Source organism: Melospiza melodia, chromosome Z (genome assembly GCF_035770615.1).
Source record: "Melospiza melodia melodia isolate bMelMel2 chromosome Z, bMelMel2.pri, whole genome shotgun sequence".
Lineage (NCBI taxonomy): Eukaryota > Metazoa > Chordata > Aves > Passeriformes > Passerellidae > Melospiza > Melospiza melodia.
The window spans coordinates 11081235-11097404 of NC_086226.1; the positions used below are offsets into that span (position 1 = coordinate 11081235).

General features: G+C 43.9%; 2 protein-coding genes across 2 annotated transcripts; one reads left to right on the plus strand and one right to left on the minus strand.

The window, feature by feature from the left end:
• Positions 1-3730: 3730 nt before the first annotated feature.
• Positions 3731-9060, minus strand: RAD1 (RAD1 checkpoint DNA exonuclease). The gene is made up of 5 exons (XM_063179785.1): positions 8728-9060; positions 7095-7203; positions 6217-6475; positions 5762-5860; positions 3731-5429 (listed from the first exon to the last, which is right to left on the minus strand). The coding sequence occupies exons 1-5, from the start codon at positions 8920-8922 to the stop codon at positions 5246-5248; spliced, it is 846 nt and encodes a 281-aa protein (XP_063035855.1). The 5' UTR covers positions 8923-9060; the 3' UTR covers positions 3731-5245.
• A 101-nt stretch (positions 9061-9161) lies between these two features.
• On the plus strand, positions 9162-13835 carry BRIX1 (biogenesis of ribosomes BRX1). Its single transcript, XM_063179784.1, has 10 exons — positions 9162-9344; positions 10084-10195; positions 10584-10627; positions 11247-11317; positions 11699-11748; positions 11844-11917; positions 12016-12066; positions 12357-12458; positions 12985-13113; positions 13437-13835. Exons 1-10 carry the CDS (start codon positions 9177-9179, stop codon positions 13704-13706), a joined length of 1071 nt encoding a protein of 356 aa, XP_063035854.1. The 5' UTR covers positions 9162-9176; the 3' UTR covers positions 13707-13835.
• Positions 13836-16170: the final 2335 nt, after the last annotated feature.

The following is a 16170-nucleotide window of genomic DNA, read 5'->3' on the forward strand; positions in this document are numbered from 1 at the left end:
CCACTGATAAATGGCAAAGAAGAGCTGACTGACAGACTTTGGGTGGGGCCAGGGCTGGCTGATGCAACCCCCAGTGTGTAAAAGACTGAGCATCCATCCTGAAGATTAACCAGCTGTGTGGTGTTCACCAGGCCACTTCTGAGCACTGCAAATTTTTCCTTTTGTAGTCCCTTGTTGTATTCTTGTTAAGGTTTGATAAACCTTTTTAAATTTTCAAAGTGAACAGTTGTTTATCATAAAGCCATTTATTCACGGTGCACTTACACAGAAACAGCTCATGCTGATGCTTCCGAGGAGGGATCCCCAAAAAGGAACCTCAGGGAATTTTACACCCTGTCTACCCAGGTGCAAGTGTAGCTCTTTCTCTCCCGTCAGCACATGCCACCCTCTCTGTGTCTATTCACCTGGCTGGCATCACCCATGTTCATCTCTTTTGTTATCCAAAATGTCTGCAATTGCCAGCCCCCGCCGTGTCTCCCCTCTGGTTTCACGCTGTGTCGCCCTGGCTGGTTTCACCGGGCTTTGTGCCCCCTGTTAATCAATCACAGGGCTGGCAGTTCACGGCCTCCTGTCTCTCCCCAGTCTCCCACCCAGAGCTCAGCCTCTGCAAATTCAGCTTGCAAACACAGCTGCCTGCCCCAGATGTATCCCTCAACATTAGCAAACATAGCCATTAATGTTCGTGGGCTACAAAAGACATTGTTCTCTTATTAATCAGTATTCTATCTTCTATCAATTAATGATTCTCTCAGGTCTTATGCTCATTAGTCTTATGCTCATTAGTCTGCAACCCTCACTCTTCATCTTCTTTTGACATGGTGGGCTATGAGTCACTCTGTCATGATTTCTCCCTGCTGGAATTCCTTTTACCCACTTGCAGTCAGTTTCAGCACAGTTGCTGAGTTGGCAGTATTAGTTTCTTCCTTATCTTGGGAGTTCTGCCGCATGTCCTTGTGGCTTTAAAGTTCTGCATTCTTTGTGTCTACCTACTATCCTTCTTCCCTAACTTTGTTAACCTCCCTCTAGGTATGAGATCACTGAAACTTAACAGGGCAATTCTGCCAACAAGTAATTTATGTTTCCAACACCTGGACATAACTTAGGGCCTGTTAGCTGCTTTCTGTTCCATGGATTAAGTCTCTTTCTGATTGATTAGGGGTGCAAGTGCCTAATTAGGTGCAGTCGTGTTCCACACATCCCTTACCTTGCAAACCCATTACTGCACTCCACTGGCTTTTATGGGGTAAAATCCAAACATATGTTCAGGCAGATTTCAGACCTCCAGCTTTCTGCTCGCTTGCTCCTTCTTGGTCAACTCCATCTGAACAGGAAGGGGTAGGAGGCTGTTCAGTTTTCCAGTGAGAGTTTTACTCCACACAGACACAGCCCCCACCCACTCCCCCACCCCAAATGCTGATGCAGAGGGGGTGAAAGTGAGAGTGAAATTCCCATTGTCTCTCTGCTCAGATTTTCAATGGTATTACAAAAGGGAACCTTTTCCTGGGCAATGCAGCCCTTCCTAGACTCCCCTGGATGCATTCCTCCAGAATACTCACACAGACTGATGTTCACAGTCGTGGTGGACATTCAAGCCCACTTCTCACTTCTGTGGGAGTCTGTTACTCCACAGAAATCAGAGCTGTGTGGGGCACCCGACTGCATCCCCCTCCAACACTCTCTGCCTGGAGGAGCCCTAGCAATTATCTGCAGCAATGCTGATGCACTGCCCTGTTATCCTTAGAGCCAGCTGAGGGCAGAAGCAGGGTAGAAAGAGGCAGAACCCACCTCTTATCTCTTCCATTTATACCTAAGCAGTCCTGGCCCCCTCAAAGAGAGATTCACATAAAAATGAGTTTTTCTCTCAACAAGAAGTCATCAAGTGACTATTCTGTAATAGCAGCATTTTTAAAATAATTCTGTATTTGTTCAGTTTAATGTTACTGTTCAGAAAAAGCACTGCTTAGTGCTACTACACACAGTTTCTAAGTATTTATTTTGGTCAGACTCACCTGCTGGATTCTTCAAGCTGCCACAAAACGAGGTTAAAAACAGACACCTACAGGAAACAGCATATGGCTTATCTCAGCTTTTCCAGCTGCTCCACTAACCTCACTAAAGACTCATCTAGTCAAGTATACAAGAGTACTATTTCCTTGCAAATCCATGTGTAAGTAAATACTAAACAACTAAACTAAATAAAAACCAAACCACTGATTCTTTCCCACCACTAACTTTGAAAGAGAGGTATAGATTTGTATTCCCCCTGGAGAATTTTGTGCTTTACAGATCCCAATTACTGTAGAAAGCCAAGGAGACACAAAAATTCAACACATTGGGAGGCAGGAGATACCAGTAGCACCAGCACTGCTGTGTTTTCTTGCATGAAGATTGTCTGGAGCCAAAGGCATTATTTTGACTAATGGAATCTTCAAAGACTGGTGGGAGTCTGGGCCTATTGGCAGTAGATTTCTGGTAGAATCAAAGTGCCTTCTTGAAAACCTGCGGTCAGTTCCTGCTCTGAAAATCACAAATCAAAATAATTGGAGGGGAAATCACTTGCCAGTTTTGTGGCCTCTGGACGTGGGATGCCCACAGCCCGCAGTGCTGCCCATCAGAGCTGCCAGGCATCCACCACCACAGCTGAAACGGGGTAGAAGGCACTGGAGACAGATGCCAACCCAGGAACTGGTTTACTTCACAAGACAAGTAATTCTGAGTACTTGCATGCACCATTTTAAGAAAGCAGATGGGCAAAATCTGAGCTATGAGAAGCCTCTTCTGTGACGCTATAAAAAGAAAAAAATGTGAGCTGAACATTTCTTTTGCTGCAGGTTTCCTGTAGTCTGCAAGGGAAAAGGTCTTGTTAAATAGCAGGGACAAGAGGTACTGAAGGTAACCTGAGTTCTGGATCCATGGAAAGTGTAGCAAGAAATCCAGCACAGCAGTGGATATCTGCAGAATTTATGTAACTTACCAGGTCAAAAAGATGCAGTGCCCTTTTAGTCACAATCCTCTTCACCCTTTTTATTTTACTGAGCTTGAATGCAGAAATGTAACTGAATACATCACAGATGGATCCTAAATCAATTCACTGCCTTTCAGCAGCAAGGCTGCAGCCCAGATTTCCCATGTTCTTGTCTCCCTAAAACCACATCCATGAAAGTCAAAAGGGCACAAGCACCTCCATACCTCTGGGAGCCCAGGCTGGGACTCAGCCCATTTGGGGTACAGACATTAACTCCTGCACAAACCATATGTGCCTTTAATATCAAATACTAAATGCAAGTTATTTTCTGGTATTTTGTGGTGTTCTAAGGGTATTGCTCCTATGATTACTGTTGGTAGACCACAGAAGAAATCATTAAAAGTACTATTTCAAGAAGGAACACAATACATATGTAGGCAATTACATAAAAATTCAAATGTTAAGCCACAATTCCTGAACACAATACAAGAAATTTGGATATTTAAAATAAATCACAACAAGAAAGTGGTATGTTCTACTTCATTTTTATCCTGTCACCCAGGGATTATGTAAACCATCCTTGATACTCAGTAGTCAGGGATAATATTAATAACTCCCAATGAGACCATAACCTTTTTTTCATTGAAGAAATTGACACAGTAAGCCAGAAGGAAGTTCATTTATACTTGTCTTGGGTATATTTTAGTTTGGAAAAGAGACCCAGTGAGTAAGAGTAATTTAGAATATTAGGTATCTATGTCAGCCTTGTAGTTCAAAAATTTGTAATTGTTTATTAATTACCAACAGTTAACTTTATTGTAAACTTTATTGCAAACTTTATTGCGACAAATGGATGATTTGCACAAAAAACAACAAAAGTGAACAGATAACACTGTGTATTCCAAAAGTGTACTCTGCTGGCATAAGCAAGAGGTGAAAAATTATCCACAAAAACATTTTAAAATAAACCCAAAGGATTCTGCTGAATTCTGACGCAATCAACTTTGTAACATATGAACACACTGTTTTCCATAGAAAACAAAGCAAGACCTCATCTGACAGACAATAAAACTTGACCAGAGTCTAAAGCTGCAGAAACCACCTGGAGATTGCTGACTCTGCTCACTCCCCACAGCAGAGAGGCAGCAGGGCTCAGTCTCTGTGTGGGATCTGCAGACTCTGCATCCAGTCCCGTGCCTGGCTGCTCCCAGGTACCTCCCGTTCTGTGCAGGGTCCTTGGTGTGAAAGGACAAGGGGACTTGTACCTAAACACTGCCCACCTGCTGCTCTGGAGGTGGACACTGCAGGAAACTGCCCAGGAACCACACTCTCCTGACAGTGAGCACGAGGTCAGCCCCGTTTTTGGCAGATTTGAATACAGCACTCCATGGGGCACAGGCAGATATTGCCCTGCTGCCGTTCAGCAGCGACTTCTGTTGCTGAGAGGCTACTGAGAAGGCAAATGAAATTCATAAAAAATTTTCAATATGAGACTTTTCTCTCTTACGATCCTTAGCACCTCCAGTAGAGAGCAGCAGAGTAGGAACAGGGACATGAGCACACAGAAACAGCTCAGCTGCAGCATTCCTGCAGATGTGTAATAAACTACTGACCCAAAACAATGATGTTGCCAGGACCGTTGTGAGTAATGAGTAAGTAAATCCTGGCTTCTATATCAATTTACCAATTCAACATCAGTTTGCAGACATCAAATTGGTGTCAGATGGAATTCCAAGGAATTGAGTTATATTAAGAATTAATCAAGATGAGGAGAAGCCTAGTGGCTTCACTGACAAAACATGTCAGCATTTGCCAGCAAGAAACCACCTGCTGCTATTAAGAGATGTGTTTGAAAATGTTGCTCTCTTTGAAGACAAATTTGGTTTTAAGTCACTGAAAGTTATCTGGCTAATATACAACAAGTATTCAGATTTTCCCCTGTGTAACTGAATACTAGAAGCCAAAGACAAAAAAACATAGCACAGACAAAATTCTTGGAGAATGCTGCAAAAAGCAAACACAAACAGTACTTTAACATCTGTGTTGGAAGCAGTGTCTATAAGACATCAACTCCCCTTTCTGCTTTTTCAGTTTGAGTCAAGGCTAAGAAATGTTTGCAGTGGAAGAAAATGAAAGTTTTCAACTTTCTTATTCCAGAGCTAAAAAATAAAGACAATATTAACTCTATCAAACTTTACAGCTTTCATTTAGTTTTGTAAAAAAATATAATATTTTTTAAACTATTATAATAAAATATATTACAGACGCCAGCACACACACCTACAGTTCTGCTTCAGTGATGTTCTCATCAGGGCAACAATAGTATTCCACAAAACAGATCTGTCCATCTTCATTCCTAATCATGTACTGCAGTGAAAGAAATCCTTGAGCATCTGTTCGAATGGACACTTTGCAAGACAAAGCCAGTGCCTTTGTGGATGGCTTAAGCAAAGAAATCTTGTACCTGCAGGAGAAAATGTTATTATCGTGTATTATTCAAGTAATGTGAAAAAAATACATTGTGCAAAGAGGAGCTGAAACATTAGTCACAAATAAAGACCCAGAATAAAAAGAAAACAATTCGGAATGCACTTATTTGCTCTTTCCCTGGTAACAACATTAAACTGTCATCGTCAGCGCTTAGCTTTTGATAACAGGCACGGTCTTTTATCAGATGGGGAGTATTTTTGCCCCCTCATACTAATAAAATAAATGTTACAGAAATACCAAAGCAGTTTTTAAACTTCCCATCAAGAATGCATGACCAGGCACAGAGGGCATCAGTCACTTTCTAACCTGTTTGTCTGGGTCTGGTTACAGTGGAATGCTTCCATCAAATCAGAGTCCCTAGGGTAGTCTAGATGGGCACTTCCAGCATTTCCAAAAGTGGATAACCTGGAAGACAAAAAGCACCATCACAAAATACCTGATGAGAGCTCCGTAAAAACTCACCAAAATGAGTCATTGTACATATCTCATGATTGTTTCACAAAACACTGCTGTTTGTTTCACTTTATTTAATCAAAAATACTAAACTGTCCACACCAATGTCATATTTATGAAGTTGTCAAAATACTCATTACTATGTTAATTAGAGAACATACTGTGATTTGCTATACTCATTACAATTCTTCCTGAAATGAAGGAATTAATTCTAAAGTAATTCCCCTCTCTCCACTGTGAAAACTTCCACTCCTCACCAGCCAAGGCAGCCAAGCACAAACATTTGAGTTCAAAGCCATTTCTAGTACCTGAAGTAGGGTTTATCTGGAGACATGGTAATCTGCAGAACCTCACTGGTCATGTCCAGTTCAGCAAATGCCTCTCGCAGTCCCTCTGACTGCAGGATAATTTTATTAACAACCTTTGTACTGCAGAAATCAAAATCTAACAACTCCTCAGGTTCTTGAGTGTTGATTTTGCACACTGTTACCACTCCTCCTTCTTCCAAGAACAGCATCAGGGGATACCCATAACCACGGTAACACAATCTGAGGGCCGTTGATGTTCCTGAAAATGAGAATGAAATATACATCCTGCAGAAACCACAGCTAGGGCTTTTGATTACTTTAGAAAACTCACATTTTTCTCACACACAAGCCACAGATCAACAGCAGTGCTGCCTCCCAGACACCCTCTGAAATGCTAATGGTTATGCAGTAAAATTAAATTACTTGTGTAGAGACAACTCAAATCCAAATAATTTCACCCACCACAAAAGAAACACCAGCTGTGACACTTAAGACACACTACAAACAGTTTAGAGGAACTGGAAAATCCTCATGGTCCTAAGGCTCTCTCTGGCTCACATCATCCTTCCTCACTACTCTTGTTACTTGTGCAAACTGAAGTTAATGCAGCTGAGCTTGTGCTGTGGTCACACCCTCCTGTGGCAGGTTATCACCACCTGAACCTCTGGTTTCCCAAAACCACAGTGCTCTTTAGAACACTCGATTTAGATCTTCAGGTCAGCCACAACCAAAACTGTAGAGGAATGAGGAGCTCAAGGCAGAGCTGCTGCAAGGGCAGAACTGCCCAGGAAGCTGCCGTGGTATCACTCCACGCCATGTGAGTACACATCCTGCAGCACCCACACAGCCTCCTGTGGATTCATGGAAATAGACCACACCTGGCAAGGAGCTGGTTCCAAAAATGGTCAGGCAGTCCAGAAGAACGGACAGACTGATCCGGAACATCACAGACTCCTCCTGAACGGAAAATTCCTGGAAAATTTCTGCCTGTAAGTTAAAAAGAGATGAAAAGCTGGGAGTTTCTGCAATTATTTTACAGTTTAAACTTCAAGGTTTCCCATCCAGAAAGCAGTGCAACACAAAGTGATTTCTACATGCAACATGGCATTGATTATAGAAAAATGGGTCTTCATCCTCAAAACTAGGAAAACACAATCAAACCACACTTGAAACAAGGTAAGATGGCATAAACATGAATTCCTAAATACATGTCTATTATGGTTTAAGTACAACCTACAAACAGTAAAACTCGAGCTGCTTACTTCTGGAGCTAGAAACATTAATGGAACTGTACAATGTATCACCCTTCTCCAGTAACAATAATTACATTTTTTATGTTCAGTGCATGCATAAGCATTCCAAACTAGAAGGACATAAGAACAGATCAGAACAATGACTTCACCACTCTGAAATATGTGCTGAATCCTGCCTTTGACTAGCCTGATAAACTGCTCCATGGTATCCTGTCTGTCGCTGGCACTCACTGCTTTGTGGCACCTACAAGAATGGAGTGTCTCAGAAATAAACCAGCTGCCTTTGGAAAAGTAATTTCATATTTTCCTGACAGCCCAGAGGGAAAACCCCATCCTGGGGTGCTTTGACCACAGCACAACCATCTTTAGTCTAGTGTCTGTGCATCTGTACTCTTTCACAGCTGACTTAAATCCAATCTTTTAGCTTTGGGATGAGCTATAAAAACACCTAAAGAGGAACACTATAGACACTTGCTGTGCAGCTAAGCACAGCATGGCCAGAAGGAGCCATGAATTTGGCAGACACCAATACATTAGATGAAGGTGCAAACGCAATACTCTGTCAGAGGCTCAGGGATGTAGTGCTGCAGGGTTTGGAATTCCAGCAGTATGGACACCCATAAACAAGAGCAGCCTCACCATGGCCCTTCCTCCATGCCAGCTCAAGGCACCTCTGTCTTGCTCCCAGCAAAGTCTCTCCTTCTCCGCAGGTGAGCACATGGAATTGTTAGGGTTGAGAGGGACCTCTGGAGATCATCCAGTCCAACCCCTCTGCCAAGGCAGAGTCACCTGGAGCAGTGACAGGGAACACATCCAGGCCGGGTTAGACTGTCTCCAGAGAGGGAAACTCCAAGACCTCCCTGGCATTCTGCTCCAGTGCTCTACCCCCCTAAGTACAAATAAGCGCTTCCTCGTGTTGAGGTGAAACTTCGGTGGTTTATTTTATGCCCATCGCCCTCCCTCCTTCTGTGGTCACTGGTCACCGCAGAAAGGAGTCTGGCACCATCTTCTCGGCACCCACGTTTGAAATATTTATACGCATTAATGAGACTCTTAGTCTGCTCTTCTCCAGACTAAACAGACCCAGCTCCTGCAGGCTGCCTCACAAGAGATGCTCCAGTCCTTTAATCATCTTTGTGGCCTCCGCTGGACCCTGTCCATTGAGTCCGTGTCCCCCCGGTGCCCTGAGAGCGGCGGTGACCGAGGCCTGCGCAGGGCCTGCAGCAGCCGCGCCCTCCCGTCGCCCGTGTCCCGGTACCTGGATGAAGGCGTTGGCCTGGATGCACTTGGCATCCTCCACAGTGACGCGCAGCCCGCTGGCCGTGGCCAGGCAGGTGGCGTGGTCCTGGAAGTGCACGGCCCGCAAGAGGCTGGACAGGTGCCGGGCGTTGTCCAGGCTGGCCGACAGCGCGTAGCGCTCGCCGCTGGCGGGCGGCTGCGCCGAGAACGGCATGGCCCGGCACCGGGAACGAGGAGCAGCGGGAGCGACGGAGGCGGGAATGCAGGAAGTGGGAAGGCAGGAAGTGGGAAGGCAGGAAGTGGGAAGGCAGGAAGCGGGATTGCAGGAGGCGGGAATGCAGGAGGCGGGAATGCAGAAGGCGGGGCGCGGGCACGGCGAACGGAGGGAGTGCAGGAAGTGAGATCACGGCCTCGGCGGCGCAGGAAACGCGAGCGCAGGAAGCGGGGCGGGCGAGGAGCCATCGCGGCATGGCGTGCGGGCGGATGGCGGCCAAGAGGAAGCGTGGAGCGCTGGCCGCGGGGAAGGCGAAGCGCGCCAGGAGCGCCTCGAGCGCGGGCGAGGCGGCGCCGGAGGGCGGCCCGAGGGATGGCAGCGCCCCGCCGCAGGAATACAGCATCCCGCCGCCCGTGTCGCAGGTACCGCCGCTCGGCCCGGCGCTCCGGTTGTGTGAGGGAACGCGGCTGAGCCGTGACTGAGGGGTTTGTTCGTAGTGTTTTATAATAGTAAAAAGTGGCGGTGCGTTGTTTCCGTGAGAATACGCGAAAAGCGCTGTCCTGGTCGATGTCGGTAAGATGTGTTACCTCAGTCTCAGAAGTATTGGGAAGAGTTGGGCAATTCTCTTTCATGCAGAGGCTGTGTGGAAACTGTGCCTGTTCCATTTAGGAATCATGCGGAGAAGGTTTCGGTAATTGTTTGCTTGTAGGAAAAGCGTAAAGTACTGACTGTAAACACCAAGGTTTCTCAGTTTCGACAGGAGAATCTGGGCTGTGCTCTGGAGTGTTCCTGAGCCCGTTTTGCAGGAAAATAAGCGACGCACGTGGAGTTTTAGCAGTTGGGTGGGAGTGCAGGGCTGTGCCCGGGAGCACGCTGTGGATCGGGATGGGGATGGTTCCTCCTTGGGTGGGAGGGAAAGGCTGTGCCCGGGAGCACGCTGTGGATCGGGATGGGGATGGTTCCTCCTGTAAAAAGCAGGGCCCCCTTTTTTGTAGGGCAGTCTCCACTCTTGCTGAGCGCGTGGTTCTGTCTGCGTGAGAGATTAAAACGAAGGTTCTTGCTGTGTCTTTCGGTATTCGCTGTCCAAACTGTAATTTTGCTGCATTATAATAACATTAAGTCTAGCAGCTTCCCATGTGACTGTTGTGTCTTTTTTTCTAGGGCAAATGGAAAAACAAGGAGCGAGTGCTGATATTTTCCTCTCGTGGAATTAATTTCAGAACAAGACACCTAATGCAGGACTTAAGAACATTGATGCCTCACTCTAAAGCAGGTAGGGGTTGAATATCATTCCTAACTTATATTTTGAGAATGCTTTTAAGCCAAGAGCTCCTAACACCCTGTTCTTTTATTTTTTTTAAATGTGGTACAGAAGTGTTTTGATAAAACTTTTATCTCAAACAAACACCTTTTGAGCCAGCAAGTATAGCAATTTTTGTATCCCAGTATTTTCTGGGAAGTGAATCCTATGGCATCGCTCCTGAGCCTGCGCAGTTAGTTTTGTTCCTATGTTTAGATATTCCATAACATGACAGAAACAATTTGATAATTACCCTTTCATTTATAACCTAGTAAACTTTTTGCAAAAAACCTAACTGTTACAATAATCTCTTGTATTGAATTGGTTTTCCAGCCTTGTAAACGTTGGTTTTGTCTTCCAGATACAAAAATGGACCGTAAAGACCAGTTATTTGTAATCAATGAGGTAATTCAGGATTTATCTTGGTGCTTCTGTATTTTATTTTATTTTCTATGGAAATTCAGTATGCCAGGGAAAGGGGCAACCAAATTCAAAGTGTAACTTCATAGGTGAAAATTACTGATACCCAAAAAGCCAAAAGTTGACTTTTGATTAATAAAACCAGAATGGAACATTTAATTAGATACAGATTTTCATCATGAAGAAATACAGCATATTGAAGAAGAAATACAGCATAATGTGCTTTTCTGTGTAGGTGAGAAGTGTCATACAGCTTATGCTTGAACAGTGCAGGACACAAATATGCAGCCAGCCCAAATGTAGTAGGATGTTGATAGTTCTGAACCTAGAACCTAATGTCTCAGCTCCTGCTCTTGTGTTTGTATCTGGAGAGCTTATCAGGTTTGTAGCTTTAGTGAGGTTATTACTCCTTGTAGTAAGTGAGTGAAATTTTTTTAAAACCTAACCAAAATTTGAGTGTCAGTAGATGTCATTTCATAAGACAAGATCTTTGCTTTTTGAACTTGCATTTTGGAGAGAAGAAAATATTAGAGATAAATGTGGAAAGTTATCAAAAATGTCTTCAGGATGTTTGTAAGCGGCTAATTTGATGTGTCTTGTGTAGGTGTGTGAAATGAAAAACTGCAATAAGTGCATCTTTTTTGAAGCCAAAAAGAAACAGGATCTCTACATGTGGTAAGGAAATGTTATGTTTTGTTACATTTCTGTTTATACCTGCAGATGCTTCAGTTCTAGCTGAAGCTTCCTACTGTAATAGTAAAGATACATGAAATACTGCTGCTTAGTTGAATTTGTTCTAATATTGCACTTCTGTGGATAGTGCAAATTTACAATGTGTGAACAGGTTTTGGTGACTGTTTGCAGAAGCATTTTACAAAATTATTTAGAAAACAAGTGTTTATGAGCTTATTGAAGGAACTCAGTACAGCTATAAAAGTGACAGAAACTACTTCAACGCAGGAATAGCTGGTTGGGGATGTAGTGTGGAAATCCAGCGTGTGTTCTCCCTGCTGTTAACATTTTTCTTTCTCTCTTCCCACCACTTGTCCTCTGAAGGCTTTCAAACACACCACAGGGACCATCTGCTAAATTCTTGGTGCAGAATGGTAAGCTGGTGGACATTATTGTGTTTGTATTCTTGCTGTTCTGTCTGAAACGTTTTCTGTAAATAGTAACTTCTTTTTTTTTTTAATCACTGTAGTTCACACACTGGCTGAATTGAAGATGACAGGAAATTGCCTAAGGGGCTCAAGACCCCTTTTGTCTTTTGATCCAGTAAGTATAGGTTTTATTTCATTTGGGTACGTTCTTATTCTTTTTGCATGACTATTGCATTTAGCCTTGTATGTAAAACAAATTTTTATTTTTTGTAGATATTTGACCGGGAGCCACACTATGCCCTGCTAAAAGAATTGTTTATTCAGGTCAGTCTATAGTTTCCAGTGTTTCTTCACTGGAGATGTTTTTTGGCAACATACTTAAGAATCGCAAGTGTTTTTTTTTCAAGTAGCAGTTTTACACTTCTGAACTTTGAAAAGATCAAAAAGGATTTGGATCATATTTTTAGCATGACTCAGACACTTATTCTTAAGTTTTGGGTTATGAAATGTAACCTTGGTTTGGGAATGTAGTAAATTAAAAGGAATTTAAAAAGAGCCATTTGTGTTTGACCTCTTGACTTGCAGATGTTCAGAAACACTGCCTTTTATTACAGATATTTGGTACACCTCAGTACCACCCCAAAAGCCAGCCTTTTGTTGATCATGTTTTCACCTTCACCATCACTGATGAAAGGATCTGGTTCCGCAATTACCAGGTGAGTGGTCTCTTCCAGCTTTTCAAAAGGACATCAGTGGAGTAGCTTCATATGAAATCCACCAAATGAAATAAGAATCATGATTATTGTTATCAGGGTATGCCAGCCCCTAATGCTTGCAGATTCAGTGTCCTGAAATGACAACCTTCACCTGTATCTCTGGAGAGATCTGGTTCACTGAACTTGCATTCATCAAGTTGTGATTCTGTGAGGGATGTCTTGGTGGCAGGACACACTACCCAAGGCCTAAACTGTGCCTTAATCTAAGTTGCTGCTTTGACCCAAAGTAATCTAGAGTTTACTTTCTGTAGAAGGAATTCACAAATACAGAGTACTCCAAAAGCTTGCTTGAATTCCTAAGAACTGCTGTATGTACAGAACTGGGTTTATGGAAATATAACTAATCAGGTACCTTATCTTGAATTTAAGTTCAATTGTGTATTACCATATATATGCAAGGTGCCTGCAAGGTCGTATGCTTTGATTCAATCTGTGAGAAATTGACAAAGTTTTCTTTTTATTGCAGATAATAGAAGAAGATGCCTCCCTAGTAGAAATTGGGCCTCGTTTTGTCCTGAACCTCATAAAAATCTTCCAAGGTAGCTTTGGAGGACCGACTCTCTATGAAAATCCTCATTACCGGTCCCCAAATATGGTAAGCAGCTCTGCCTTTGTTTTCTCTTTCATTTAGCAAGTAATTAGAAAACCAGCCTTGCAGTCAGTCTGTGCTGGAGCATCCAGTATTCCTTTCCCCATGACCCTTTGTAGTGCCCTAAACTGGTGACAGTTGGAGGACAGAGTAGTTTTGTGATCATGAAGTGAATGCAGGAGTCATGTCACTGAAAAGATGACCATACACTGAGGGTCTTGGCCATTAAGCAGAGAAATTAGTATTAAAGAAATTAGTTTCTTTAACAACAGATTTCTTCCATTGTGCTTATTTGAAACATGATGACATTTAAATTCTTATTTTTTTAGCATCGCCGACTGATAAGATTGTCAGTGGCAGCTAAGTTTAGAGAGAAGCAGCAGGTGAAAGAAGTGCAGATGGTAAAGAAAAAAGGAACTAAGGTCCTTGTTGAAGAAGATCCTACTGAAGTAGTCTTTGAAACTCCAGCTGAAGAGAAGCCAGTGGAAATACAGCTTGTGAAACCAGAGTCAAAGCCAATTGTTAAAGATAAGAAGAAGCTACGTAAAATTCAGAGGAAAAAGCAAAAAAAGCTATTTAGAACTGAAGGATCTAAATAGATAGATGTTACAAGGAATGAAACTTCGTACAATATCAACTGAATATTGTAAATATTTGAATTTACATTGTACAGACAAACATGTCTGAACTTCAGTTTTAAGTGAACAAAACATACATTTCTTTGTAAAGATTGAGTTTGCATTCTTTTATTGTCTTATGTGTTTCTGAGTTTTCAGAAATAACGCGGCATCTCATTCAGCCTGGCCTTAAACACTTCCAGGGATGGGACATCACAACTGTTCTGGACAACTTCTCTGGGGCTATTTCTTTATTACATACCTTTAGTTGACAGTTCCTGATCTCATGACCTGCTCACTAGTTCTGCACTCCCCCAGGCTTTCTTGTGTTTCAAAGTCTTGCCCATGCCCTGCTTCTGTTTGATACCTCTGTTTCAATTTCCAGCATCTTAATGCTGAAAAGACACAATGGGCTGGAGAGGAAGCTGACCTGTTAAATTCTAAATACCACCCCACCCAGCAGGGTGAGGGAAATCCCATGTGACTTCTGCAGCAAAGTGGTCTGTGTGCCATGTGATTGGAAAGAAAGACTGGTGAATATAGGCATGTGCTCCATTCACATAGTCTTAATACACAGACAGCTGAGTTGGAAAAGACCTCCATCAGGATAATTGAGTCCAGTTTAACTCCTTGCAGAACTTTGTAACACTAAGCTGTGTGACTGAGGATCCTGCAGACCTCCTTTAATTCTTGACAAGCTTGGTGCCATGACCACTTCCCTGGGAGCTGACCATCCTTTGTGTAAAGAACCTTGGTGTACAACAGGAACGTCCTTGACACGCTTGTTTAACCAACTCAGCCCCAGAGAGCTGCCTGCTCATTCCCCCTTGGTAGGGTGGGGAAGAGAATTGGAAGGGTAGAAACGAAAAGTTATGAGTGCAGATAAAGACTTAAGAAAAAAGCAAAGCTTTTTGCAAAGCAAAAGCCATGCACAGAAGCAAAACAAAACAAGGAATTTATCTACTATGTCCTCTGGGTAGGAGATATTCACCTCCCAAGAAAGCTGGGTTCCATCATGTAACACTGACTCAGGAAGACAAATGTGTCACTCTCAATGTTCCCCCTTTCTTCCTCCAGCTTTGTATGCTGAGCATGGTGCCAGGCTGTGTAGGATAACCCTGCAGTCAGCTGGGGGCAGCTGCCCTGGCTGTGCCCCCTCTCACTTTCTTGTGCACCTCTCTGGTGGGTGGGGCGAGAAGCAAAGGAGGCCGTGAGTCTGAGCATTGCTCAGCAATAATGCAAGCATCTCTGTTACTATCCACACAACATATGTGTTTTCAGTACAAATCCAAAACACTTCTCCCTACCTGCTACTGTGATGAAAATTGACTCAATACCAGCCAAAACCTCCTGTGACAAAGGTGTGTATTGGAGGGAGATCCCCTCTCAACCTCCTCTCCAACGTGAACAAGACACGTAACTTCAGCTGCTGTGACCTCTCTCAATCTAAGCTGCCCTCCTCCTGATTAACTCCAATAGCTTTATATCCTTCTTATGTTGAGGTGACCCAAAACTGCCCCAGCACTCGAGGTGAGGCTGCCCCAGTGCAGAGCAGAGCAGACAATCTCCTCCCTTGCGCGGCTGGTGATGCTGTGCCTGATGCCCTCCTGGCTGCCAGGGCACTGCTGGCTTGTGTTCAATTTGCCATGTTTGGATTAAACACTGAGTTTGGGACCTCCAGATTTTACTGTGAGATCAGGGCCTCCAGATCTTGCTGTACCATCCAAAACTCAGTTTGTGTCGTGCCCACTGATACACACCTGACCTAGAGAAGGAAAGCGACTTGGACCAATGCTAAAATCTCTGAAGACCATGGGTATAAATAAAAGCTACCTTGAGAATGTGCACTGTGCTGGCTATGCCACTGAGCTCCTCAGCACCCACAGGAATCAGAAATATCTGTTTCAGAAATAGTGTGGCCAGCAGGCCTAGGGAAGCAATTCTTTCCCTGTGCTCAGCACTAGTGAGGTGACACCATGAGTCCTGTGTTCAGGTCTGGGCTCCTCAGTTCAGGAAGGACTTTTGAGGTGCTGGAGCAAATTCAGAAAAAGGAAAGCAAGCACAACAAAACCTGGAGCACAGGTCTTAAGAGAAGCAGGGATATTTACTCTGGGAATGAGGAGGCTCAGGGGAGATCTCATTGCACTCTACAGCTCCCTGAAAGGAAGGGGTGACCAGGTTGGGGTCAGACTTTTCTCTGAGGCAGCTGGAATTAGGACAAGAGCACTGGCCTTAAGCCGTGCCAGGGGACGTTAACGTTGCACATAAGGAGTAATTTCTTCACAGAAAGGCTGATTAGACATTGGATGGGCTGCCCAGGGAGGGTGGAGTCACCGTCCCTGGAGGTGTTCAAGAAAACCCCGGAGTAGCACTCAGTGCCACGGTCTGGTTGACACGGTGGTGTTGGGTCACGGGTAGGGCTCGATGATCTCGGAGATCTTTTCCA

Excerpts from the sequence above, each read along its gene's own strand:
- RAD1 (XM_063179785.1), bottom strand. The coding sequence starts at position 8,922 with ATGCCGTTCTCGGCGCAGCCGCCCGCCAGCGGCGAGCGCTACGCGCTG. Across the intron at positions 6,476-7,094 it reads TGGAACCAGCTCCTTGCCAG|GAACATCAACGGCCCTCAGA; the intron begins GTGTGGTCTATT and ends TCTCATTTTCAG. Across the intron at positions 5,861-6,216 it reads CCAGATAAACCCTACTTCAG|GTTATCCACTTTTGGAAATG; the intron begins GTACTAGAAATG and ends TTTGTCTTCCAG.
- BRIX1 (XM_063179784.1), top strand. The coding sequence starts at position 9,177 with ATGGCGTGCGGGCGGATGGCGGCCAAGAGGAAGCGTGGAGCGCTGGCC. Across the intron at positions 12,459-12,984 it reads TCTGGTTCCGCAATTACCAG|ATAATAGAAGAAGATGCCTC; the intron begins GTGAGTGGTCTC and ends TTTTTATTGCAG. Across the intron at positions 13,114-13,436 it reads ATTACCGGTCCCCAAATATG|CATCGCCGACTGATAAGATT; the intron begins GTAAGCAGCTCT and ends TTATTTTTTTAG.